At 22.7% G+C, this 27,534-nt stretch overlaps 8 protein-coding genes across 8 annotated transcripts; 6 read left to right on the top strand and 2 right to left on the bottom strand.

The window, feature by feature from the left end:
• Window positions 1-1,896: 1,896 nt before the first annotated feature.
• On the top strand, window positions 1,897-3,945 carry PY17X_0712100 (heat shock protein 70, putative; the record flags this gene model as incomplete). Its single annotated transcript, XM_721661.1, has 1 exon — window positions 1,897-3,945. The coding sequence occupies one exon, from the start codon at window positions 1,897-1,899 to the stop codon at window positions 3,943-3,945; it is 2,049 nt and encodes a 682-aa protein (XP_726754.1).
• Window positions 3,946-4,693: 748 nt separating this feature from the next.
• Window positions 4,694-8,767, bottom strand: PY17X_0712000 (conserved Plasmodium protein, unknown function; the record flags this gene model as incomplete). Its single annotated transcript, XM_022955527.1, has 5 exons — window positions 4,694-5,333; window positions 5,416-7,344; window positions 7,447-7,534; window positions 7,659-8,281; window positions 8,415-8,767. The coding sequence occupies 5 exons, from the start codon at window positions 8,765-8,767 to the stop codon at window positions 4,694-4,696; spliced, it is 3,633 nt and encodes a 1,210-aa protein (XP_022811795.1).
• Window positions 8,768-10,006: 1,239 nt separating this feature from the next.
• Window positions 10,007-11,063, top strand: PY17X_0711900 (BRIX domain, putative; the record flags this gene model as incomplete). The annotated part of the gene is made up of 2 exons (XM_022955526.1): window positions 10,007-10,865; window positions 11,020-11,063. The coding sequence occupies 2 exons, from the start codon at window positions 10,007-10,009 to the stop codon at window positions 11,061-11,063; spliced, it is 903 nt and encodes a 300-aa protein (XP_022811794.1).
• Window positions 11,064-12,076: 1,013 nt separating this feature from the next.
• PY17X_0711800 (perforin-like protein 5) lies at window positions 12,077-14,134 on the top strand (the record flags this gene model as incomplete). Its single annotated transcript, XM_719073.1, has 1 exon — window positions 12,077-14,134. The coding sequence occupies one exon, from the start codon at window positions 12,077-12,079 to the stop codon at window positions 14,132-14,134; it is 2,058 nt and encodes a 685-aa protein (XP_724166.1).
• A 1,285-nt stretch (window positions 14,135-15,419) lies between these two features.
• PY17X_0711700 (conserved Plasmodium protein, unknown function) lies at window positions 15,420-18,263 on the top strand (the record flags this gene model as incomplete). The annotated part of the gene is made up of 1 exon (XM_022955525.1): window positions 15,420-18,263. One exon carries the CDS (start codon window positions 15,420-15,422, stop codon window positions 18,261-18,263), a length of 2,844 nt encoding a protein of 947 aa, XP_022811793.1.
• A 932-nt stretch (window positions 18,264-19,195) lies between these two features.
• On the top strand, window positions 19,196-21,241 carry PY17X_0711600 (perforin-like protein 4; the record flags this gene model as incomplete). The annotated part of the gene is made up of 1 exon (XM_725948.2): window positions 19,196-21,241. The coding sequence occupies one exon, from the start codon at window positions 19,196-19,198 to the stop codon at window positions 21,239-21,241; it is 2,046 nt and encodes a 681-aa protein (XP_731041.2).
• A 1,212-nt stretch (window positions 21,242-22,453) lies between these two features.
• PY17X_0711500 (conserved protein, unknown function) lies at window positions 22,454-25,144 on the top strand (the record flags this gene model as incomplete). The annotated part of the gene is made up of 13 exons (XM_022955523.1): window positions 22,454-22,552; window positions 22,655-22,714; window positions 22,872-22,907; window positions 23,029-23,082; window positions 23,177-23,227; window positions 23,340-23,398; window positions 23,504-23,621; window positions 23,748-23,969; window positions 24,095-24,161; window positions 24,323-24,442; window positions 24,528-24,621; window positions 24,845-24,899; window positions 25,040-25,144. 13 exons carry the CDS (start codon window positions 22,454-22,456, stop codon window positions 25,142-25,144), a joined length of 1,140 nt encoding a protein of 379 aa, XP_022811792.1.
• A 696-nt stretch (window positions 25,145-25,840) lies between these two features.
• PY17X_0711400 (conserved protein, unknown function) lies at window positions 25,841-27,002 on the bottom strand (the record flags this gene model as incomplete). Its single annotated transcript, XM_725946.1, has 2 exons — window positions 25,841-26,396; window positions 26,563-27,002. The coding sequence occupies 2 exons, from the start codon at window positions 27,000-27,002 to the stop codon at window positions 25,841-25,843; spliced, it is 996 nt and encodes a 331-aa protein (XP_731039.1).
• Between the last annotated feature and the right edge of the window lie 532 nt (window positions 27,003-27,534).

Genomic DNA, 27,534 nt, shown 5'->3' with positions numbered 1-27,534 from the left:
TCCTCTTTATATATACATGTGTATATTTTCCTCAGCTTTCAAATAACAATTCGTTATTAAAGAGTCAATATTATTTTAAAAAACCAAAAAAAAGAGTGATGAAATATAATAATAAACAAATTAACTAACCGAATTTAAATTGTAAAGAGGATGATGTATGTGTCCGTCTTATTACATTTTAGTCCTTTTTTAATTTAATTTAATGTCCTTTAAATTTTCAAAACATATTTTAATATAATTATCATATTCAAATAATTGCCATAATATTCGATAAAATGACATTATTGTTGTTTTCACTTTTTTTTTTTTTTTTTTTTTTTTTTTCATTTATAATTAAAAAGGTGTATTTTAATGTATATAAAAAAGGAAGTATATTATATATATAAGAATAAGATAGGAATAATACATGAGATGGTTTATTTATTTGTTTGTTTAACCAATTTGAGGGAAAATATACGTATGTACATACTTTGCTAGTGAGCTTAAAAAAAAACTTTTAAATTGTTTGTGAGCTTAAAAAAAACTTTTAATATTGTTTGTGAGGTTAAAGAAAGCATTTAATATTGTTTGTGAAAATTTTTTACTAAGAACATAATTTTTAAGGGATATTATAAATTTATTGAATTTGTTATTATAAAGTAAATTTTATTTTCTGCCTATTATATTTATGTACAAAAAATTGCGGAATTGTACATAATATAATATGAAAAATATATGACTTTAAATTGCAATTGGCAAATAAGGAGGGGGCCCCACGCCCTCAAAGGGTGCCATACACTGTTGGGTAATATGGCAGCAATCCATATCATTAACACTATCATTATCTTAACATTATCATTAACATTATCTTAACATTATCATTAACATATTGCTTTATTCGCATTAACGTTAACATATTGCGCTCTTTCAGCCCGTGCCTTGCAAATAATTGCACTTTCGGAAATTTGAAAAAATATAAAGCCCATAAATAAAGGTGGAATATAAAACATTTATTGCATTTTCGAAGCATATAAATAATATGTATATAATTATGCATACTATATATATGTATATATTTGACTATCTTTTCCAATAAAAAAAAAAAAAAAAAAAATTATATAAGGGGGCCCATATATATAGGCATATTAATAGCTGCTTTAACTAAAGGGGCTAATAAATGGCCCCGTATTTTGTTTTTTTTTATAGCTGACAATAAAAATAAAAAGTACGAACTTTAGTCCCATAAATTAAGAACTATATATGCTTATAAAAAGCATATAAAATAAATTAATATTAATTTAAATAAATTAATTATATGCAAAAAAATATTTAAAAAAGAATATATATAAAGAAAAATAATTATAAATATTATCATTATTATTATACATATATATATACACCCCTTTTGATTATATATTTTTTAGAGAAAAAAATAAATAGTGTATTATTTCCTATAATCGTAGTTAATTAATTTTAATAATTTACAATACACTATATATTATTTTTATTATATATAAAATATTATTTATAATTAATTTTTTATATTTATATGTACATATTTTAATTGCATCCTTTTTAATAAAAATTTATTTACCCAATTGTTATAGAGCTTATTTATTATATAACTTAAAAAAAATTAAGATATTTTTTATTTTTTTTTAAACATTTATTTCCAATTTATTTTTAACGGTCAAATTAAAGAAATATATATATTTATTGCTTAAATTTATAAGTATATATTTAAAAAAAAAATTAAAGCTAAAAATATATTTCATTGTATTTTGCATTTACGCAATTCGCTACTATTTTGCCATAAGTACATTATAATATATGCTTGTAGCAAATTAATTAAATAAAAAATAATTACAAAAATTTATTATCCCAATAAATTATAATTGCAATTAAAAAAAAAAAAAGATGGCTAACGCAAAAGCATCAAAGCCAAATTTACCAGAGTCAAATATAGCTATAGGTATTGATTTGGGTACCACATATTCTTGTGTTGGTGTGTGGAGAAATGAAAATGTCGATATAATTGCAAACGATCAAGGTAATAGAACAACCCCATCTTATGTAGCTTTTACAGATACAGAAAGATTAATTGGTGATGCAGCTAAAAATCAAGTTGCACGAAATCCAGAGAATACAGTTTTTGATGCTAAGAGATTAATTGGAAGAAAATTCACAGAATCTTCTGTACAAAGTGATATGAAACACTGGCCATTTACTGTAAAGTCAGGTATTGAAGAAAAACCAATGATTGAAGTTGTTTATCAAGGAGAAAAGAAATTATTCCATCCTGAAGAAATATCTTCTATGGTTTTACAAAAAATGAAAGAAAATGCAGAAGCCTTTTTAGGAAAATCTATAAAAAATGCTGTTATTACAGTACCTGCTTATTTTAATGATTCTCAAAGACAAGCAACAAAAGATGCTGGTACTATTGCAGGATTAAATGTAATGAGAATTATTAATGAACCAACTGCAGCAGCTATTGCATATGGTTTACATAAAAAAGGAAAAGGTGAAAAAAATATATTAATTTTCGATTTAGGAGGTGGTACATTTGATGTTTCATTACTTACTATTGAAGATGGGATATTTGAAGTTAAGGCAACTGCAGGAGATACACATTTAGGTGGTGAAGATTTTGATAATCGTTTAGTTAATTTTTGTGTTGAGGATTTTAAAAGAAAAAATAGAGGAAAAGATTTATCAAAAAATAGTAGAGCATTAAGAAGATTAAGAACCCAATGTGAAAGAGCAAAACGTACATTATCATCTTCTACACAAGCTACAATTGAAATAGATTCTCTTTTTGAAGGTATTGATTATAGTGTTACTGTAAGTAGAGCTAGATTTGAAGAATTATGTATAGATTATTTTAGAGATACTTTAATACCTGTTGAAAAAGTTTTAAAAGATGCTATGATGGATAAAAAAAGTGTTCATGAAGTTGTATTAGTTGGTGGATCAACTAGAATTCCAAAAATTCAAACATTAATAAAAGAATTTTTTAATGGAAAAGAAGCATGTAGATCAATAAACCCTGATGAAGCTGTTGCATATGGTGCTGCTGTTCAAGCTGCTATATTATCAGGAGATCAATCAAATGCTGTACAAGATTTATTATTATTAGATGTATGTTCATTATCTTTAGGATTAGAAACTGCAGGAGGTGTTATGACAAAATTAATTGAAAGAAATACAACAATTCCAGCTAAAAAAAGTCAAATATTTACAACATATGCTGATAACCAACCAGGAGTCTTAATACAAGTATATGAAGGAGAAAGAGCTTTAACAAAAGATAATAATTTATTAGGTAAATTTCATTTAGATGGTATCCCACCTGCTCCTAGAAAAGTACCACAAATTGAAGTTACATTCGATATTGATGCTAATGGTATTTTAAATGTTACAGCTGTTGAAAAAAGTACTGGTAAACAAAACCATATTACAATTACAAATGATAAAGGTAGATTATCTCCTGAAGAAATTGATAGAATGGTTAATGATGCTGAAAAATATAAAGCAGAAGATGAAGAAAATAAAAAAAGAATTGAAGCCAGAAATAGTCTTGAAAATTATTGCTATGGTGTTAAAAGTTCATTAGAAGATCAAAAAATTAAAGAAAAATTACAACCTAATGAAGTTGAAACATGTATGAAATCTGTTACTTCTATTCTTGAATGGTTAGAAAAAAATCAATTAGCTGGAAAGGATGAATATGAAGCTAAACAAAAAGAAGCTGAAGCTGTATGCTCTCCAATTATGTCTAAAATATATCAAGATGCTGGTGCAGCTGCTGGTGGTATGCCAGGTGGAATGCCAGGTGGAATGCCAGGAGGAATGCCAGGAGGAATGCCAGGAGGAATGAACTTCCCAGGTGGAATGCCAGGAGGAATGGGAGCACCCGCTGGAGCCCCAGCTGGAAGTGGACCAACTGTTGAAGAAGTTGATTAAATAAATTAATTTTTTTTTTTTTTTTTTTTTTATATTGTTGTTCTGTAGTTCTTCTTTTGTGAATAGTATTTTTATATATGTACTGTTAATTTTAAAATGTGGAACGCCACGAACATATTTTCTCGAACAAAATATATATTTTTTGTGTCGAAATATATAAATTTGTGTCGAATATATAAATTTGTGTACTTCCTTTTTGTTGTATGCATGAAAAAAAGGAATAACATCAAAGGGGGTCGAGTTATTATGCTCTCTAGACCCTAAAACAAACTTGTACATCACCACTACTTTAATCATACGTAATATCACTACTTTAAGCATACGTAATATCACTACTTTAATCATACGTAATATCATTAGATGTAATATCATCAGATGTAATATCATCAGATGTAATATCATCAGATGTAATATCATTAAATGTGAAAGCGTGTTAGCACTTGGTATCGGTTTAGCTTTCCAGTCATGCTGGCAATCACATGCTAATATGTGAGGTGTGCCCTTTTTAACTACACTCAAAATAACATGATTTAATTAACATTGGCGAGCAGCATATCACTTTTGATGCACTAGCTCTGAAATGTGTACAAGTTTTCATTTGCTAAAGTTACAAAAAAAGGGGGAGTTTTTATTTGAGGCAAGTGCGTTAAAATGGAAAATTAAAAAAATGAAAAAATGAAAAAAAATGAAAAATTAAAAAAAATGAAAAAATGAAAGAATGGCAGAATGGTGAAAGAGCGGGAGGTGGCTATATAGACATGTTGTTATGCAAGTCTTTCAAAGCATTCCTTATAAAATAAAAGGAGGGGTCTAGGGAGCTTTCAATTCTCCAAACAGTATTGTTACTATTTGTTGAGAGATGTGTTTCTTCATTTTGATTTAGAGTTATAATATTTTCTTTTTTTATACTAGCTTTTCCATTAAGTATGATTTGATTTTCATTGACAAAATTGAGACCAATGTTAGGGAATTTATTTATATTTGTTAATAAATTTTTTATACTAACATCCCCAATATATATATCTCCTTTTAATTTTTTTTCATCATTTATTTTATTTTGTATATATAAATCTTCTTCATTTTGTGAAGATAGACTAGAAGTATCATCACTACTTCCATCACTTTTGTTTTCAATTTCATCATCATTAATATAATAATTAAAAAATTTTGTATTTTGATCTTTTTTTATTTTTTCATCATTTTCGTCTGAATTTTCCTTATTTTTTTCTTCTTCAATTTTATTATCATCTCTTTTATTTTGAATCGATTTTGAAAATATTCCAACTTTTTCTATATCTTCATTTTCTTCAATCACAGACAATGTGTATTCAGATCCTTTATATTCGTTCCAAAAGGTGCTATGCTCATTTATAAATCGCTTGCTTCGCCTGTAAGTGGAAAGGTGGAAAAAATCACAATATGAATTGCCTCGTCAGGGTTCAGGGTTTATTTTTTTGTTTTGGGGCTTACTGGTTGGGGGGGAGATTAGGGTCCCTCTGGTTAGAAGGGGTGATAGAAACTTTGGCTTTGAATACGTTAATGTTATTAGTTTCTGGAATCATAGAATTAATAAGAGTATAAATATTTTTTATATAAACATTTTCATATGGTAAATTTAGAGGTATTTTAACAGAATCTATTGATAATGCATTTCTAAAAAAATAACGTTCATATAATAAATTTTTGATATTTTCTTTTATAGTATCTGTATAACTAGGATAATAAAATGTATGTATTTTTGTTAAATTTTTTATAGAAGAATAAAATAACATTTCAAAATTAAATGAACTATATGAATCACAAGATGGTAATAAAACAAAATGTTTTGGATTCAGATAAAATAAAATTGTTTTTATTGTATTTTGGTTAATAATATATTCAATATCAAATATTTTTATTTTACAATTTATTTGGATAGAAACTGTTTCTTCTTTTGAGATTGTAGGAATAGTTTTAAAATATTTTAGTAATTTATTTTTCCATGAATTTTTTTTGGATATTATTGAGGTGTTACTCATGTCACTCATGCCACTCATGCCACTATATTGATTATGTCCTACTAAATTTGTATATAATTTTTTGGGTTTTTTTTTTTCATTATTATATTTTATAAATTTATTTTCCCAGTTTTGTTCATCATCTTTTTGAGAACTATTACTTATATCAGAATCACTTTTTTCAACTTTTATTTTTTCAGCTTTTATTTTTTCAGCTTTTATTTTTTCAGCTTTTATTTTTTCAACTTTTATTTTATTTGACAAAAATTTATGTCCTTTGTTCAGATATTTATCTTCATCGCTATTTAATTCTCTTTTAATTCGAATTTCGCTTTTAGCTTGTTTATAGGAATCAAAATTTTCTCCAAATTTTTCATCATCATCATTACCAGCATCTTCTTCATCTTCTTCTTCATCATCATCATCATCATCATCTTCATCATCATCACCATCTTCATCGTCATCTTCATCATCATCACCATCTTCATCATCATCTTCATCTTCTTCATTTTCATCTTCTTCATTTTCTTCTTCTTCTTCTTCTTCTTCTTCTTCTTCCGGTTCGGTGCTTGCGCTACTTTCAGAGGGGTCAGTATTCACATTTTTTTGTTTGTCTTTTTTTTTTTTTTTTTTAAAAAATTCGAAAAAGCTTTCTTCCTTAAGATTTTCTTTTTTTAGAAACATATTGCTTGATTTATCTTTTTGGATATTATCAAGATAATTGTTTCCCGTTTGAGTTATAGTATGTGTTTGTTTTTTTTTATTTTTTTGTTTTTTTGTTTTTTTTTTTATGAATATCATTTCTTCATTTGACTCAAATATCAAATTTTTATTTTGTTTTTTATGTTTTTTTTCTTGCCCATTATTATCTTGGATTTCTTTTTTTTTTTTTTTTTTTTTTTTGGTTTCATTTATATTTTTCAAAATATAATTTTCAATATTATTTTTTTCTTTTAAATAAATTTCATATAAAGCATCATCATCTACTTTTACATTTTTTGTGTAAGAAAAGTTAAAGTTGTTTTTTTCGTTTTTTTCGCTTTTTTCGCTTTTTTCGTTTTTTTCGCTTTTTTTGTTTCTATAATAATGGTCGCATATATCAGAGCAAATGCTATTGTTTTTATTTTTTTTATTTTTTTTATTTTTTTTTGTCAAAATTAAAACATTCTTTTTATTTGTAAGGAAAGATGACAAAATTCTTTTCGATGTGTCGTTGTTTATATTGGAAGGAAATGAAAATAGAATATAATACCCGTCTTCATATTTTTTAAAATCATTATAATCTTTTAAGCATATTAAGTTTTTTATTTTGAATAAGTTTACCCGATTTTTGTGAAAATTATTTTTTATATGCTTATTCATATATGACATGGAGGTACACAAAAGTCGGACTAAGTTTTCTCTGCATAAGAAAAGGGAACAAAATAAATAAGAAGGATGAGCCAAATAAAACGGAAAAACGACGAAACGACGAAACGGCATGGGTTTTTATTTTTTTTCTTACGCATATGGGCATAGAAACAGGATGACATATCGCTGCGAATTTAACTCGATCAATGCGTTTATGTGAAAAAGGAGATCAAAAAAAATGTCTAAAATGTTTAAATTTGAAAAAAAAAAATATATATAATATATTGAGGAAGTAAATAAGAAAAGTAGAAAAAAGTTAATACAATTTTTCTCAGAAAATTATTTTTTTTTTTTTTTTCAGATTACTGTCAATATCTATAGGAAAAAAGACACAACCCAAATTGTTCATAGTTAGATTAACTATATTTATTATATTTCGTATTTCTATCATTTTATTATAATTTTTATTTGTATACATAAAATTTCCAATAAAAGTAAAAATATTTGATTGATTTATAATGTCAGACTTTTCAATAAAAGAATAATCAACTATATTACTATTTATGGAATATAAAATTTTATAATTAAACAGTTTAATAACAATTCCTGATGATCCTATGTTGTTACCATTATTAATAAAATAAATTGGTAATATAAAAATACTGTTTTTTTTTTTTGATTCTTTTTCATATAATATATTTTTTTTATAAGTATAATATTCTTTATATTCTAATTCAGAAATATTTTGATATATATCATTTATTAAATTAATATATTCCTTTTCACTAAATATTTTTAAAATTTCACAGTTATATATACATTTTATATAACTTAACAAAATATATCTACTATATGATTTTGTGTATTCATGACATATTATAGGAACTTTTTTATTCAACTTTGAAAATTCTTGATATATAATTGGGAGACATCCAACGTAGTTTAATCCATGATTTGTTATAAATACTATATCTACATATTCACAAACTCTGCAAAAAAAAAAAAAAATTACAATAAAATTTATGAACATACATGTAAAAATGTGAAAAATTTTATATATTTACCTGACCATGCAATAATATATACACATTTTCAAATATTTTAAGAATAAATTCTACTTACTTTATAATATTTTTAATATCATCAAGACAAAAGTTATCATCCCATCCACAATTTATCAGAATATATATATTTTCGTTTTTTTTATCAGCATAAAAATTGTTTTTGTTATTTATATAATTGTAATTATATGATTTGGTGTATTTATTTTCTTTTTCACTATTATTATATTCATCATTTAAAAAGTTGTTATTTTTTATTTTGTCCGTTTCAATTATATTCCTTCCCTCATCCCCAATTGAGATATTTCCGCCATTATCACCTTCATGTTTCTCGTCCGAATAAAATATATTTTTTATTATTAACAAAGTGCTATAAAAATTGTAACTATATAATGGTATTATCTCTAATATCATTTTAAGGCCTTTATTCAAAACTCGCTTTGTTTTATAACCGTGTTTGATCAGGTTTTAGAAAATGGGGATATGTGATGGGGTACTACTCTTTCACCTTTGCAACCTCTATTTATATATATATATATATATATATATATATATTTATTTATTTTGTTTATTTTTTATGCCGAATTTCTTCCCTTTTATATTGAATTAAGAAAAAGGAAAGAACAAATAAAACAATGTCAGAATTTATATCATTGATATATGCTGCAATATTCCTTCATCAGTTAGCCAAATTGTCTATTAATTCTTAATTAATTATATATAGTGATCTGTATACCAACACATAAACATTTTTGTGCATCATATATATTTGCATAAATGCATTTTCTCTTATTAAATTTGTTTATTTTTTGACTTTTGGGGATTATTCATTTTTTCCTTTCTTAATATTTTTAAATTTGGAAAAAAAAAATTAAAAAAATTATTTTATTTTATATATAACATTTTAACCATATAAAGTTTATTGTAAATATTTTTTTCTTCGGGATATTTATAATTATTAATATTATTAAGCTGCTTATATAAAATACTGTGAACTTGTAGATTACTTTATATTTTTTTGCCCATATCGTATTGCATATATTATTATATATTTTTGTTTTTTTATTATATATATTTAAAATTACTTAAATGTAACTTGTAAAATATAAAAAAAAACATGTTTTATCAATTTCCCATCATTTTATTATATCTTCGTTATTTATCATTTTTATTTTGTGCCTTTACCTCGAAATTTAATTTTTATATTTTTTTTATGAACAAAAAACAGTGAGTTGTTACGTTTTAATTTTAAAGTCACCTTTTTAAAAAAATTTAATTCATTTTAATCGAATGAGCTTATAAAGGAATATTATTATTGCTGCTGCTATTATTGCTGTTATCAGAAAAACATAACAAAGTAAAAATTAACTGCGATATTTATTTGGACTATGCTAAGAGACTCTCTGTGATATATTCCCTCGATATTATGACCATATGTCTAGAATTGGATATAAGAAAATTGTTATAAATCATGTGACAAAAAAGAAACATACAAAAATAAATCCCAAGTTATTTTTATTCACATAATATTTACATACATACAACACAAATATATATATATATTATGCATACATATGCATACACATAATATATAATTATATAGCTTTAACTGAAGGAAGTTATGATATAATTTTGTTAAATTTTTGTGATAAAATGGCGACGAAGAAAAAAAGCAAGATAAACAAAAGATTAAAAAGCACTGATAATAAAAATAAAAAGATAAATAAAAAGATAAATAAAAATAAAAATGCAGACGAACTTGAAAAGGAAGCTATAAAAAAAACAAACGTAATATTAATTAAAAAAAAAGGAATGACTACAGAAATCAAAACTCTTTGTCGAGAAATAACAGAAATGTTTAATCCTTATTGTATAGTATTTTATATTAATAAATTAAAAAATGTAAATGAATTAAATAATAAATTAAAAGAATTGAGTTATAAATTTACAATTTCTACTTATATACAAAATCTTAAATTATTTTATAAAATTACAAGTAATTATACAAAATTAGCATTAACATTTATAATTCAAAATTATACAACATCAAGTATAGTTAAATCAGTTTATTCAAAAAATTTAAGTTTTGATTATAAAAAATTAAGACCTTTACTTATTTTAAAAAATTTTAATAATAGCCAAAATCCAGAAATGACAAATTATTTAATTATTGTACAAAATATTTTAAAAAATTTATATCCAAGTGTAAGTTTAACTAATGATTTTACACACAAGCCACGAAGAATTTTATTATATTGCTACAATCCTAATGACAATACTATAAATTTTAGACAATATGCAACAAATTTTAAAGGTAGTAAATTTGAAAAAATTATAGAAGAAGCTTATAAAATTAAAGATTCAAATAAAAATATCAATGTATATAAATATATTTCGGATAAACTTACTAATGATAATAATACTAATGAGGATAAAGACAATGAACATAATTTGGTAGAAATCGGACCACGTATTAACTTTGCTATTTTTAAAATCACAGATCAGGATAAAGGTATGTTTTTTTTTTATTATTTATAATCTACTATTTAGTGATTTTATATTTATACTATTTTTTTTTTTTTCATGGAATTAATTATTATATATATTTAAATTCTGATGGATGTAGCTATACTCATATATATATATACCTTCTTATTTTTTTTTAGTAATATATTCAATGTCGAACGTAAATAACAATTCCTTGAATTAGGAACTATCTAAATAATACACATGAAATTAATTTTTCAGAAGACATTGTTTCAGTTAAAATGGAATACCAGCTTTTATATATATCCAAATTTAGAATAATTAAAAAAATATATTCAATTCAAAGGCAACTTTATAATATTTCACAAAAATAAATTAGCGACTTGAGTGTCTTACAAATAATATATTAACAAGGAATATATTTAATTCGTTTTTCTTCTCATCTTCCTGAATTGTTAATAATTTTATGAACACGAAATAAATATGTGATAAAAATGTCGATATTTTAGCTATTTTTTTTTTTTCTCTATTAATCTTTAGGAGTATTTTAAACATTGGCTATCTTAAAAAAAAAAAAAAGTTGTTAATTTTGTTTAAAATTTTTTTTTTCACAAATAAACAAATATATAAGTACATATATTTTTTTTTGATAAATACGTATTATAAATATAAGATTGAATATGCATAGACAACATCAATTATATAAATATCTTTAAGTATTCTTTTAATTAAATATAATATTTTCATACTGTTTTTAATTACATATTTACCCTTGGTTATGCATAAATATATGTTTGTGTGTATATTTTTTATTTTAATATATTTTTGTTTAATTTTTCTAGTACATTTCATAATTTTACTTATAAAAAATTTCATTGTTTTCATTCTATAATATTTGTAATTTTATCTTTTTGATAATTAAAAAAATTTACTTACAATAAATATTTAATTTGACGAAATAAAAAACATTTATTTCCATGTTATCAGGATATTTACACCAATAAGTTTTATTTATTTTAACCACGTTCTATATTTGGTATTTTTTATTTTTTTCGCCCCCAAATTTAAGTGTATTAATGCACACCAGCATTTTTATTTTGTGTGCAAGCAATAGTAGCCTATATTTGTGACTATATCTGCATACGGCATTTCAGCACACATAAATCTGTATATATACATATATATATAAGACATTCTATAATATACATATTTTATTTATGAATGGTTATTTAGAAAATGGGGATAAATAGGTGCATTTGGTTGGCATTTGCAGTGGTGACAACCCATATAGCAGTGTACTGTATTTTGAAGTCACATGGTATATATGATCAACGTTCCTATAATAATGATGTTGATATATCAGATATTAAATATTTAGTAAATTATTTAGGAATGTCTTATGATATAATAAAAGGGAATCCAATGGGGGATCCACTATTTACTGTCGATTTAGGATATAAAAGATATATTTTGAAGGAAAAACTTTGGCAAAATGAAAAAGATCAAAAATATGAAGATAATAAAAATAGGCAAGATAAAGCAAATCAAGAAGGAAGTAAATATCAAAATGGAATTAAAGAGAGTAAAGAAAAATATAAAACTAGTACCGAACATGATAATGACATATTTTTTATAGCTAAACAAAAAGAAAATATCAAATGCATTTATAATAAAAAAGGAAAAATAATTAAAAAATTAAAAGATATAGATGATGAATATAAGAGTTATAAGTTTCCATCATTATATAAAATTCATCCTTTTAATTCTTCAAATTATTATAGGATGTTAGTTGAACGAATTGAAAAGGGGTATTCTATAATTATAGATAAAAAGATATGTTCTAAATATTTCGTTGCTTTAAAAAATGTTGACAATAGCAAATTAGACCCGTTTTTTATAAGTATGTTGAATGATTTGGAAAAAAATTATAATAATATAAATATAAATAAATATAAATGTGGTGTACATTCTTATAAAAAAAATAAATATGATAAAAATTGTTTAAGAACAATAACCCCATGGATTACTTTTTTTAATTTATATGGAACTCATTTAGTATCTGAAGTATATTATGGAGGGAAGATTATAAACATTTTATATTCTGATTATTATAATAATATAAATGATTCTGAGCAAGTTCAAATATATAAAAAACGATTGAACCCGTTTACAAGTGGAAATAAGCTTGGAAGTTTTTATTTTGGATCAATAATATCGAAGAAACAGAGTTCCACAAATAAAAACCAGAATAATGATAATATGTTAACTTATATAAAAGAAAAAAATACGATATATGATGGTGGAATAGATATTAAAGAATACAAAGATGGTGAAGGAAAAGTTCTCATGACAAATGGTATTGAAGAAGAATGGGAAAGAACTATAAATGGAAAATATGCAAAACCAATTAAATTAATTTTAAGACCTTTTTCTGATTTTATAAAAACAGATGATGGAAAAGTTGCTTATTATAAAGCTTTAGAATATTATTCTAGCATTACTTATTTTGATTATAATAAATACCCTTTTGAAATAAATAAAACCGAATCAGATTTATATAAAATGAGTATTAAAAAATGGCATCAATATATAGATAAAAATATGAATTTAAATATATCTCTTAAATGTGAAAATGATGAAAAAATTATTAGTGGTTTTATTATAACAAATAAAAAAAAGTTATATAATGACAGTATAGTAATGCATGTATGTTCATCAAGTGATGAATGTTCTAGTGGAATAAATATAGAATCAGATAAAAGTTTTGAATTTGGTTGGATATTATGTGGGAAACATAATTTAAATGAAATATATCAGATTAAAAAAAAAGCAACTCATGAGAATGAGCAAATTATTTGTCCATCAAATATGAAAATAGGTTTTGGATTTATATTAACAATACAAAATAGTATAAGTTCAAATATGATAATAGAGCCATGTGTAAGTGGTGTAAATTCTTGTCAATCAAAACAAAAAAATATAAATGAAAGTTTTCAAAATTTTTTTTGGGTTAATTGCCTTCCTATTAGTAAACAGTTATTCATAAATACGTTAGAATCTAAAGCTTTGAGTCAAAAGATGCATATAGACAAAGATATTTTAATTAGTTTAAAATGTACACCTGGAAAATTTATAATATTTGGATTTGCAATCGATTATATTTCTTCGAGTTTATCACATTATCTATTATGTGAAGTAGGCAGTTCAGAATGTGATCTAAATATTCGAGTTCAACAACCAAATATTCAAGAAATGCATATTCCTATTATATATATTGTATGTTCGTCTATTTAATGTCATATTGAGTTGGGCTTATATCTTGCTTTGTAAGAAATGAAATATATCAGAAAAAAAGGGCGGCACTGCTTAGGTGGTGGTACTTAGAAGAGGGCATATTTATGGAATCCTATTATTTTACACCGTTGAAAAAGTGGTGTATATATTTTATGTCGAATTGTGTTTATCTTTATTTTATGTTTCCATTTATTAAAGATAGAATGTTATAAATTTAATGCATACAATTTTTATTGTTTTATCTTTGTTATTACATTTGTATATAAAACTGACGAAACACACAATATATTTTATAAATTATAATCACGTTTTAAAGGTATTGAATAAATCTAAATAATGTCTCCCCTTAATTGGTAGCGGCCGTTTATGGTGAAATTTCCCCTTAATTGGAGCGGCCGTTTATAGTGAAATTTCCCCTTAATTGGAGCGGCCGTTTATAGTGAAATTTCCCCTTAATTGGAGCGACCGTTTATAGTGAAAAAATGGATGTATATAAATTTGTGGGTATTGAAAGATTCTGTGGATAAAAAATTGATTTGAATTTTTTATTTCAAGATGAATATTTCGAAAATAATATTTCATTATTTTGTGGTTATACAATTTTTTAATTATAAATATGTTTCTTTATATGGTATGTTCTCTAATTTTGTAAAAAAAAATGTACATTATATATATATATGCATATGTATATATGGATTAATTATGTATTGTGAATATGAGAAGTTATAAAAATATTTCGATTCATTTGATGAAAAATAAAAAGTGCAAAATATTTGTTTGAAATTTTTTTACAATAAATGAATATAATAATTATAATAGTAACAATTATTTATATTGTTAACAATAATTTATTTTTATAAAATTTTATTTTGTGGATTCAGTTTATTAGAAAGGATGTGGGGAAGTGGAAATTCAATGGAATCAATATTTTTCAAATAACATGAAATTTGTAGAAAATTCTATAAATTTGTATGTTGAAATATTGGCTATATTTAGGTGAAGAATATATGTTAATATAAATGTGAACACACATATGTATGTATATGATAATAACATTTTTTTATATACATTATGTTTAAATTGTGATTAAGAGAGGCCATGATGGAAATATCAACAAAACAGAGAAATATTATCAAAGTAGGGAAATATTATCAAAATAGGGAAATATTTTATATAGAGAAATACTTTGTATAGAGAAATACTTTGTATAGAGAAATACTTTGTATAGAGAAACATTTTGTATAGAGAAACATTTTGTTTAGTCTTCTCCATTGATATATGAATAATGATAAACCTTGTGAAGAGAGAAAGAGCAATAAAAGTTTTTAACTATTTTTTTGATTTAAAAATAAAATTTTATATACATGGAAAAATATACAAGAATTATTTTTCAAACTATGAAAAGGGTTTAGAGCAAAAAGAAAAAGAAAATGACAAAAATGAGGAGAAAAATATAAATTGTATTGATATTATTGAAAAGGAGAAGAATAATAATTTACAACAAACTTGTTATAATAAAACATATATATCGTCTAAGGAAAAAAAATTAATTTATTTGGAAAATATAAAAAAAAATACTATGTATAAATTAAATATACAGATTGATGAGGCAACTTATGAAGACTTATTAAATTATAAAAATATAAAAAATGTAATTTTAATTCAAAATAAAAAAGATATATTAAAATATTTAAATAGTTATATATTAAATAATAATAAAGCCAAATATTATATTTTAAAAGTCTTAATGTTTACAATAATTCATAAAATAAATGAATATAAAATTAATGAGCTAATATATATATTACACACTTTTAAAGAGAAAAATTTTTTAAACCCATTTATAATATTATATATATCAAATAAAATATCTACAAATGAGGAATTTATTAAAAATATAAATATTAATGAATTTGTTTTTTTATTAGACATTTTAAATATTCCATTATTAATAACAAATAATTTTATACAATTTGTTCAAAATTTTATTAATAAAAATCTTGACAATTTTTCATTTACTGATTTTTTTATTATAGCATATTTTTTAGCTAAAAATAATTTATATAATGAATATATTTTTAATACTATAGCATTTTTTTATAAACATTTTGGAACCTATTTAATTTCAAAGATTTTACAAGAAAAAAAAATTTCAGTTAATTTTGACCATATTTATGATAATGATGAAATAATTTGTGAAGAAAAAGAAAAGTGGAAAAAGGAACTAACGAATGTTTCAGATATTTTTTTTAAAGAAATTCCTAAACATTTATTTATTTTATCAAAATATGGATATAAAAATGTGTGTATATATAAAAATATTTATAAAATAATTACTTTGAAATGTGATATTTTTAAACCTAGTGAAATAAGCTCTATATTAATATCAGCAAAAAATATAAATTTATTTAATAGTTTTTTATTTAAAAAATTAACTGAATGTATAACAAAAAATTTAAGTCAATATAAAATATGTGTATTATTAGATTGTTTAAATAGTTTGTCTTTTTTTAATTATAAAAATAATAAATTAATAACAAAAATATTAGTAACATTACCAAGAACTATACAAAATTATACTTCAAACGAATTTGTTAAATTAGTATTTTTTTTAAATAATTTTATTATTTTTTCAAAATATTTTATAATTTTTTTTAATCAGCAAATTCTATATTTTTCATCATCTCTTAGTATAAACCATTTAATCATATTATTAAAATTTTCAATTTATCAAAATTTTATATCTACCCCTATTTTTTATTTATTAAATATTAAATTAACAAGTTTTATTTCACATAATAAAGTTGTTACCCCAAATTATGAACATAATATAAAACAACTAGCTTTTATTCATGATAAAAAATCTCATACAATATATAAGGATAATACAAAAAAATATATTAATGAAATTAATTTAAAAAATATTTTAGATATTTTTCATTTAACTTGTTTCATTTCTTCAGATTTATTTCACAAAAGTTTAGATTATTTATTTATGATGCATAATAAGTTTGAACAATTAAGTTTAGAAAAATTAAAAGACATAACACATATTTGTAGTTATTTTATTTTAATTCATAAGGATTATGATCATTTTTGTAAAAATAATTTATATTTAAATATAAGAAGTTTTTTTGATTTTATATATTCTGAATTGTTCAGAAAAATTGAAGATACACAAAATACGAATTATCACTTATTATATCATGACAAACCATCAATCACTGAAAATTATGAAAATAATTATTCATATAATAAGGACGAACTTATAGCTTTCTTAAGACTTATAAATAATATTAATGAAATAAAAGTTATGCACAACAATAAATATGTGATATGTAAAAATAAAACAATACACTACATAAATATTTTAGAAACAATTATAATAACATTTCTTTTTGAATTAATGTATCAATATTTGACGAAAAAAAATATAAATAAATATATATATATATATTTTTACAATTTCTGCATTAAATATATAAAATTTTTATTTTTCAACAAAAATAATATCATAGCTAGCTATACTAAAACAAACAACCACTGTTTATTTTTAATTAAAAAACTTCTTCCTATAATATATTCTCTAGATTTTAAAAAATATATTAACCCAAATCCATATCTTATATCTACATATGTATTAAGACCATTTCAAAATGAAGATACCGATTTATTTACAAGTTGTCATAAAAAAAGAGAAATAATATACCATTATCAAATAATTAAAGAAATGTATGAAATGTTAAAAAATTTAAAACACAATAATTATAAATTTAAATTTATTAATAAGAAACATAGTCAAAGGAATTCAATTTTCTTATATACCGATTATATATATGTAAAAAATATTAAAACACAAAAAAAAATAGCTATTTTATTCGCACCACAAAATTATTATTACACACCAGCTGATGAGCTGAAAATCAATTTTAATTCATTTGACGATCCAAAATTTATTGAAAAAATATCTTTGACTAAATTGGCACAAATACAGTTGGAATATTTTAATATGTTCTTTTCTTCTGTCCATTTAGTCCCATTTTATTTATGGAGAAAAATGACTTTGGATGAGAAAAAAAAATATTTCCTAACTTTTTTAGAACATGATAATGGCAAACCAATCTCTTAGTGCGTTTATTTTTCACGTCGCATAGTTGTAATCGCCGTATTTCCGCGTTTGTTTATTACATTGCTTATTTTTATGTTGCTTATTTTTGTTGCTTATTTTTGTTGCTTATTTTTTATTTATGTTGTTGCTTATTTTTATGTTGCTTATTTTTATGTTGCTTATTTTTTATTTATGCTGTTGCTTGTTTTTTATTTTTTGTGGTAATTTGTTCATGCAATTTGCAACCTACAATATGGAAAACCAATTACCAAGGGGCGCACATTCACCCCAAATTTCTTATCAAGACAATTTAACTATTTTACATTTATTTTTTTTAGTTTATTATCTTGGAAAACAACGTTATAATATATTTATACATTACTTACTTTTGGGGGGATAATATATACATAGGTGTTTGGTTATATATTCCTAAAAAATGAGGGTTAAAACTGTGAAAACTAAAAAATTATTTAAATATTGAAAAAGAATAAACAATCATTGGCTTAATACCCTCATATTAAATATTTAATTTAATATTTAGCAAATTATTATCTTTTGATTTGGCTAGCTGTATAAAATGTGTCAATTTTTTATTAACAGGACATAATAGTTTTTGTCTAGTTGTGTGAAATACATCTGTTTTTTATTAACAAGACATAATATTTTTTATGACTAGCTATATTTTAGTCAGTGTGTTACCTAAATGTAAGATTTTTCTTTAATTTATGTGTGCAAATTTTTCTCTTTTTTTTTATTTAAAAAAAATAAAAATAATATGCATAACTAATTTTAACTGTATAATTTTATTTTTTTTTCAATAATACAAAATATTTTAATAAAAAATATCACAGTTTTATATACTTTATAGGAATATTTTAATTATACATTCCTAGTGATTTTTTTTTTTTTTATTTTCTTTTTTGAATACAAATTGTATCAATAACGTTTTTAAAATGGTTATTAATTTAAAAATTAAATTTCCCAAAATAAGACATGCACTTATTTTGGGTTTCTTTATGGTTGGTTTTGTTATGTGTTATAATCACAATGATGAAATCAAAGAAGAATTCCTATCCAACAATGAAATATATAATAAATACATAGGAAAGGGATATGATATTATGTTTGGGTGGCCATTACCAAATAATGAGCTTAATGAAGATGTAGGTTTTAAAGAAATAATATTTGACACAAAAAATAATATAGAATATATTAATGAAAATGTTTGTCATAAAGAGGAATATTTTAAATTTATCGAAGATATAAATGATGTTGCATATATAGCATTGAATAATATAAACATAGATGATTTGGATAGAAATATTAATCCTTTTTCAGCCTCTATACCATATAAAGGGTATTTTACAGATCTAGAAATAAAAAAGAGAAAATATATCGTTGCAGAAAATACATGCCTACATAGTTATGCAACTTATAGTTTAAGAGAATCTACTAAAAATATAAATTCCGATTTTTTGTTAGACACTGAAAGCTTACCTATTTTATCTAAAAATATCACTGAAAAAACTTGTTCCAAGTTGGTATATATGTATAATTCCAAGAATGAGCAATGTATAAAATTTATTAAGCCATGGATCGATTTTTTCAGAAAATATGGAACACATGTTGTTGTATCAGCTCATTTTGGTGGAAAAACTATTAACACGTTAGAAGTACCAATACATAAATTTGAAGAATTAAAAATATATAATTATAAATATTCAATTGAAAATAATAGATATTTGGATGTATTTAAAGATCGATTGCTTTTGCAAAAGATACTAAAAATTGAAAAGGGGGAATATGCATATAGAAATGATAGCCAAGATAATTACATGCAAGATGAGCACGACGAAAAAAATGATGACGATTTAGAAAAAAAAGCAAATGATATATTGAACAAATATGAGGATTCAAATTCAAACAAAATAAATTTAGATATAAAAGGAGGAAATAATTTAAATGATGACTGGAAACAACTAACTTATGAAAAGTGGAAAAATTCTATATATACAAATATAGAACCTATATATCTTGATTTATTTTCATTGAGCTCATTTATGCATATAGAAAAAAAAGAATCATATAATAATGCATTATTATATTATAACAATTTATTTGGTATGAATCAAGAAAATTATTATTATTCTCAGAATATAACTGATATATTACTCGATGGAAAACAAGTAACAGGATCTGGGAAAGGGTCTTTAATTTTATCTTGCCCCGATGGATATACTAAAAGTACTGGATTTATATTTGTATTTGATAAATCTGTGGAATTAGCAAATAACAAAAAAAAAGTAAAGAAAAATCTAGAAAATAGGATAAAAATACATCCATGCTATAATAAAGGGGACTATGACACATCATGTTCCTATATAAATAAAAATTCAGAAATTATAACTTTTGGATGGATATATTGTGTCAAATATAATTTTATAAAATTTGAAACGGTTTACAAAAAAAGTGATAATAGATCCTCTGATGGAAAAGAATTAGATATAAAATGCTCAGATGGAAATAAATTAGGACTAGCATTTAAAATAAAATTAGATCAGGATAAAGATTTAGACAAAATAAAAATAAAACCATGTTCTATAGGTGATAATAAGTGTATTATTGAGAAAATGAAAAATAATACTGATTATTTAATTTGGGGATTTTGTATCCCATCGTTTTATCAAAGTATAAATTCATTACAACTCATATACATCGAGCAAGATGATGTAACTGCAAATGTCCAAGGTGCTTGTTCAGATATATACCAAAATGAATATGATGATATTTTTCTTGGTTTTACTTTTGCATTTATAAAAGATTTAATAAATGGATTTAATATATCTACCTGTAATGGAGGAGTTAAATATTGTGTTAGTAAAATACATGAACCCCCAAAAAATACAAGTACATATAAAAATACAGAACAAAATTATGTTGGAATGTTTCTTATGTGTCAAAATCATGGAGGAAATGAGCACAAATTTGTAGCACAATAAGGTGGCTATTTTTTATTCTCATTTAATATTTATTATTTAATATATTTGTTATATACTGTTATGGTGAAATATGTGCACCATAACGGTAGGATGTATTTTTCGAGGGCTTCATTTATTTTACCTCTATTTTTTTTTTATTTGTTTTGTGGAGTGAGGTAAATAAATGCATGCCAACATCTTTATTACTATTATTATTGTTGTTTTTATTGTTACTATTATTATTGTTAGTGTGTATGATAACATTTTTTTCGTGTCCTTAGTCTATGTATGTACTGTTTATTTAGACAATACATATTGTGCGTGTTCATTCCCAATATGTGATATCATCCCTAGTACGAATAAAATCTGAATCGTATTATATGGGTATAGATAATAACATTTAGATATATTACAAAATGGGATGGACAATAAACAGATTGATGATTCTAATGGATGTTGTCTTATATATAATGTGGGATAAAAAAAATAAATGTAGATAAAAAATGAATATAAATAAAATAAAGGGAGTAATGATAAGATACAAAATATGTTGCATTTTGGAAATTATACGCAAAATTATTTTGAAAAATTACAAAAAAGTGAAATTAAAGAAAGGGTACAATTTCGGGGCAATTAAGTAATCATACTATTATTTAATCGGAAAGATTTCACTTTTATTTTTTAAAGAAATTATTTATTATATTCTACAAAATAAATTGTTGAAAAATGTGTTTTTATATATATATATGGTATATGGCACTTGTCATAAAAAATTCTCAAAATTCATTATTTTTTTTAATGTATATTTATTTTAATAAAGAAAATTAAAAAAAATAATATAAAATAATATAAAATAAATAAAAATACAATAACATGTAATTATATATTTCATAAAAATTATATATATTTTTCTTTATATAATACCTATTTTAATTAAATGGAATAAATATGATATATACGTCCATACTAACATGTTTATATGTCGAATATATGAGAAAATAATTACAATACGCATTTATTATTATTTAAATAGTATAAAATATTTTAAGTGGTATTTCGTTCTTTATTCTACATGACTATACAAATATATTTATTTATATTTATTTACATTTATTTACATTTATTCACATTTATTCACATTTATTCACATTTATTCACATTTATTCACATTTATTTGTCATATAACAGTGTATTTTTTTTTACCAATTTTAATGTATATTATGTTGTGTTAATATGTATATGCTTTTTAAAGATCAATTAAAAAAAGACGATGAAGAAAATGATAGTCAGAAATTAGTTACAAATAAAAAAATATGTCCATCTTCCAAAAGTGTAATAATATTATACATACACATGGACACATACAGTTGTGTTGTTTTCTTTCTTATTAATTAAAATTTTTTATTTGGATAAAAACATTCATATTTTTTTTAGGAAAATACTCTATCTTCAAAATATTTCCAAAAAGAAAATAGAAGATTCAAGCATAACTTAGTAACAATAATAATAATAACAAAAATTTGTAAAATAAGACACTTGTAAATATATCATTGTTTATGTCTATTCAATTCAGAACATGAGTTTTATCCAAATATTTTTTATTTCCTATATTATTTATATATTTTTTTTTGTATTATCTTTTTGTTTATAGAACATTCTAGATAACAACTCCAATTTAATAGACATTGTAAGGAATATATTTCAAATATGACAAAAGAAAAATGGACAGAATAAAATCGATGTGTACATAATTTGGAGTTATCCAAATAGTTAATTGTGTTTATTTTTTTTTTTTTTTTTTTTGGTAGAAGTTGGAATTAATCAGTGAAAGAGAAAACGAATTTGATATAACAAAAAATAAGGTAAATATTTGTGTTACTAATAAAATACAGACAAAAATATATATTTTTTTTTTTTGAGTATATTTATTAATATACTTTGTTTTCATTTTAGAAGGATGGGGAACCAACAGGAATTGTAATAGCATGCTGTCTAGGAACAGATTTTGTAATATTTATATTAACATATTGAAATATATATAATTATAAAATATTTTCAAATTAATTTATTTCGATTTTATATAGTAAAAATATTTTTAATTCATTTTATTATTACATAGCACTTTTCCCGATTTATAAAGGACCTTAAAGAACATAATATAAGCAAAGATTTTATCAAGTAAAATGAAAAATCAAACATAAAAATGTGTAGACTAATTTATATCGATACATATATATATGTACACATTAAAAAAAAAAAAAAAAAATTATACCAACTTTTCAGAATAAAAAAAGTATATAGTGAAGTAATATTTTGTTCAGCTTTCGAACAAAAAAAAACATTTTTTTTGTTTCGCTTTGGTTGTATTGTTCTTTGGGATTTCAACATAAAAGAAAAGGAGGTAATTAACAATGAATAGTAAAAAAATGTATACTCATGTTTATATTTATATATATATATATGTTTGAAGAAGTATATATTATATTTTCTTAATAATTATGTTCTATATTTCTATTTCTAATCGAAGATATTAATTACAAATTTGAGGAAATATTTAAGTGAAGCATATGCAGAAAATAACAATGAAATGGATAGCATGTTTTACATCATGAATATACACAATAATGGAGATAATTATAAACATGAAAAAAATATAGATGGAAATTCCTTTAAAATAAAAAATGATATTATATATATTTATACAAAAAATATATTTGAAAAGTTAAGTTATTCATATGCATTTGCACAGGTAAAATAACAAAATCTAACACAATCATTAAGTATGAACAAATTATCGGTCCAAATAATAATATCTTTGAACTAAATAAATTAGTTGTATTTTTAATAAATATGTTTTCTCTCTAATTTTTATAGAGTGTAAAATTGTCGTATTTTGAAAATGTGGTTGATGATACAATAGATAAGACAAAAAATATTCCAGGTAATATTTTAAATCAAAATTCTTTATGAACACGCAAAATATTGTATATATATATATACATACAAGTATGAGACTTACAAAACGTGTGGACAAATGTTTTTATTCATTTATTTATTTACTTACTTATTTATTTGTGTGCGTCCCATCATTAAATTTTTTAGAGTGTATCGCTAGAACAGGACAAATTCAGTTAAAGAAAAATGACATAAGTAAAAAAATTGGAGAATTATTCGTAAACAGATTTTATGTAAATATGAATAGTGATATGTTAGACACACCAGGTAACAATAAATTAATTTTTTCAAATATTTACATGTATATACTATATTGTGAACAAAATATATTCATATTTTATGTACTGTTCAGAAATATTTTGGGACCATGAGGATTTTACTGAAACATATGAACATTTTAGGAAATATTTAGATATATCAAAAAGAGTAGAAATATTAAATCACAGGTAAGAATTATCATTCTTTAAATAAGTATGATATAAATGAATATCAAAAATGGAAATAGTATGGAAATTTGTAATTCGAATGTTTTATAACTTGCTGAAAAAAAATGAAATAACGCAAGTACTATTTTTAATTAAGCTTAAGAAATTTGCTCATAATAATTACATTCATTGTTTTATTCTATATTTAGTCTGTTGATATCTACAAATCCGTTATTTTTTACAGACTCGATATAATTAAGGATTTGTATGATATGCTACAAAACGAATTAACAATTCAGGTTAGTGAACATAAATATATGACCATTTTAGCTAGTTTTTTTTTTTGCACACATTAATATCATTTATTTATTTATATATATATATATATTTATTTATTTATTATTTTTTATGTTTCTGCTTCCCCTTTTCATTATTATAGCATGGATATAAGTTAGAATGGATAGTTATATACTTAATATGTGTAGAAGTTATTATAGATATTGTTTGGACAATTATAATTAAAGGTGTTTTTAAATGGAGATAAATTATATTATATATTTTTTTGAGTTTGCTAACAATTTTTATATATTTATTGCTTGTTCATAATTTTTAACAACTTTTTTTAAACAATCATAATATTATGTATATATATATTTTTGTGTGTGCGTGGAATAAGCACAAGAACAAAATAAATAAAATGAACATATATAATATGGAATGAATATATTAAGCCATTTTGTTCTTAAAAATGGTTAAAATATAGGACATTAAAAAAATAATCAAAAAAAAAAACAAAAAAACAAGAAGATAAAAAAAAACAATAACCTAACAATTATAATATCAGCAAACAATAAATATACACACAATAACTAACCTGTAATTTCGTAGTAAACATATAATATCTAAAATAGTTAAATTGATAAAAATTCAACAGGCAATACCCATAGGGGAAAACATTTATGTACAACTGAATATATAGGAATTTTTCTTTTTTTTTACATTCTTAAGAAAAATATCCACTAATGTATACTTATGTAAATAAGTATTAACTCATCAAACTTATGCATGCAATAATATATATCAAATAATAAGTATATTTTCTCGTTATAAATGTGTATAAGCACTATCCAAATATATTTTTTTTTTTTTTTTTTTTTTTTATTATTTATTTTTTTAATTTCTATAATTGTTCCTAATTTAAAGTACCACAGTGTTTTATCGATTTTTGTTATTTAATATATTAAGGTTGCTTTCTTCCTCTTCTATTTTTATTACGTGACCTGTCCGTATTCGTATTATTGCTTGGAAGTCTTTCTTTCTTTATTTCTTCAGCTGGTGAAGCTTTTTTTACTTCAGTTGTTGGCGTTTTTTTTATTTCAGTTGATGTTGATGCCTTTTTTATTTCAGTTGCTGTCGGGTTTTTTTTTATTTCAATTGATGTTGATGCCTTTTTTATTTCAGTTGATGTCGGTGCTTTTTTTATTTCAGTTGATGTTGATGCTTTTCTTATTTCAGTTGATGTCGGTGCCTTTTTTATTTCTTCAACCTTTGTGTTCTTTTCTTCTATTTTGGTACTTTCGATTTTCTTCATAGATTTTTTATCTTTGTAAATTCCAAGCTCAGTTTCGTCATCATTATCTTCTTCTGGTGTTTCTTTTTTTTTTTCCTTATAAATATAACAAATTGGAACAAAATAGTCGACGGAGCAGTTGTCTACAAGTTCCGACTCTTTTAGGGTCAAAAAGTTATTTAATGGGGCTCCTTTATAAAGTAAAACAATATTATCGACAGGTATCCTAAAAACAAACAAGGGGCGAATAAAAAACATTTTGAATAATTGTATCCAACACCAAAGTGGATATACACACATATGTACATATACATATATATTTATATAAGTGGATGTAATCGAATAAACACAAATATTTTATATTGTTTCAGTTTTTAATTTTTTGAACTTACGAAATGTCGTCGTCTGTGGCACTGTAAATTCGCTGCTTTAATGATCGAACATCTGAAGTATCAACAATCCGGATTTTGATGCTTTGTCTACAACAAAAAGACCATAACGGTATACATCGGGTTGTACCAGACCCACATGACTGTAATGTTCTAACATTTATAGTTATTAGTGATGATATATATAATTCTAATTTAATTGTTTTTCTATTCGATTTATTATATGTTGACAACTTTTCATCCAACTTGCATTCCACTTTTGCAAAATATAACACTAAGGACGAATTACTATAATTATAATTTTTTAATTTTTTAATTTTATTAATAATATCATTTATTTTTATATTGTTATTTATATCTGTAATCTGATAAGACGTTGATTCTTTGTTAATGTAATCATTTATAGTCACTGTTATATCGTTTCCACCTGTGCTTACGTGCATTATTACAACAAATGAAATAAAATAAGAAAAAAGAAAAAAAAAGAAAATTAAAAAATAATTAAAAATAATTAATTAAATTCCAAAACGGAAATAAGAAAACTCAATGTGAGTTGAATTATTATTTATAAGCATGCCAGTATATGTCTGTTTTGGGTATAATTACTAATGCCCCTATAGAACTATATACGTGTGTGTTTGGTATATCACTTCATATATATATACAAAGCATATTATTTTATCGCTCTTTAAAAACAAAGTAAATATATAAATGTGCCAAAAAAAATATAATAAATAAATAAATGAATGTATACATAGACTTAATAAACATTGGCCGAATAATTACATCATGGTGTATATGGACCAAATCAAATAAAACGAATTTAGAAGATATATAATACCATCCCTTTAGATTTATAAAACATATTTTATTATAAATAAGGCATGGTACATTAGTGTTTACTCAAGGGCACATATATCTATATATATATGTATAATCATATAATACCATATAAATACAAAAATTATTTGACTA

Source organism: Plasmodium yoelii (assembly GCF_900002385.2).
Source record: "Plasmodium yoelii strain 17X genome assembly, chromosome: 7".
Lineage (NCBI taxonomy): Eukaryota > Apicomplexa > Aconoidasida > Haemosporida > Plasmodiidae > Plasmodium > Plasmodium yoelii.
The sequence above is the reverse complement of the archived record's forward strand: the minus strand, read 5'-3'. Positions and strand labels throughout refer to the sequence as shown.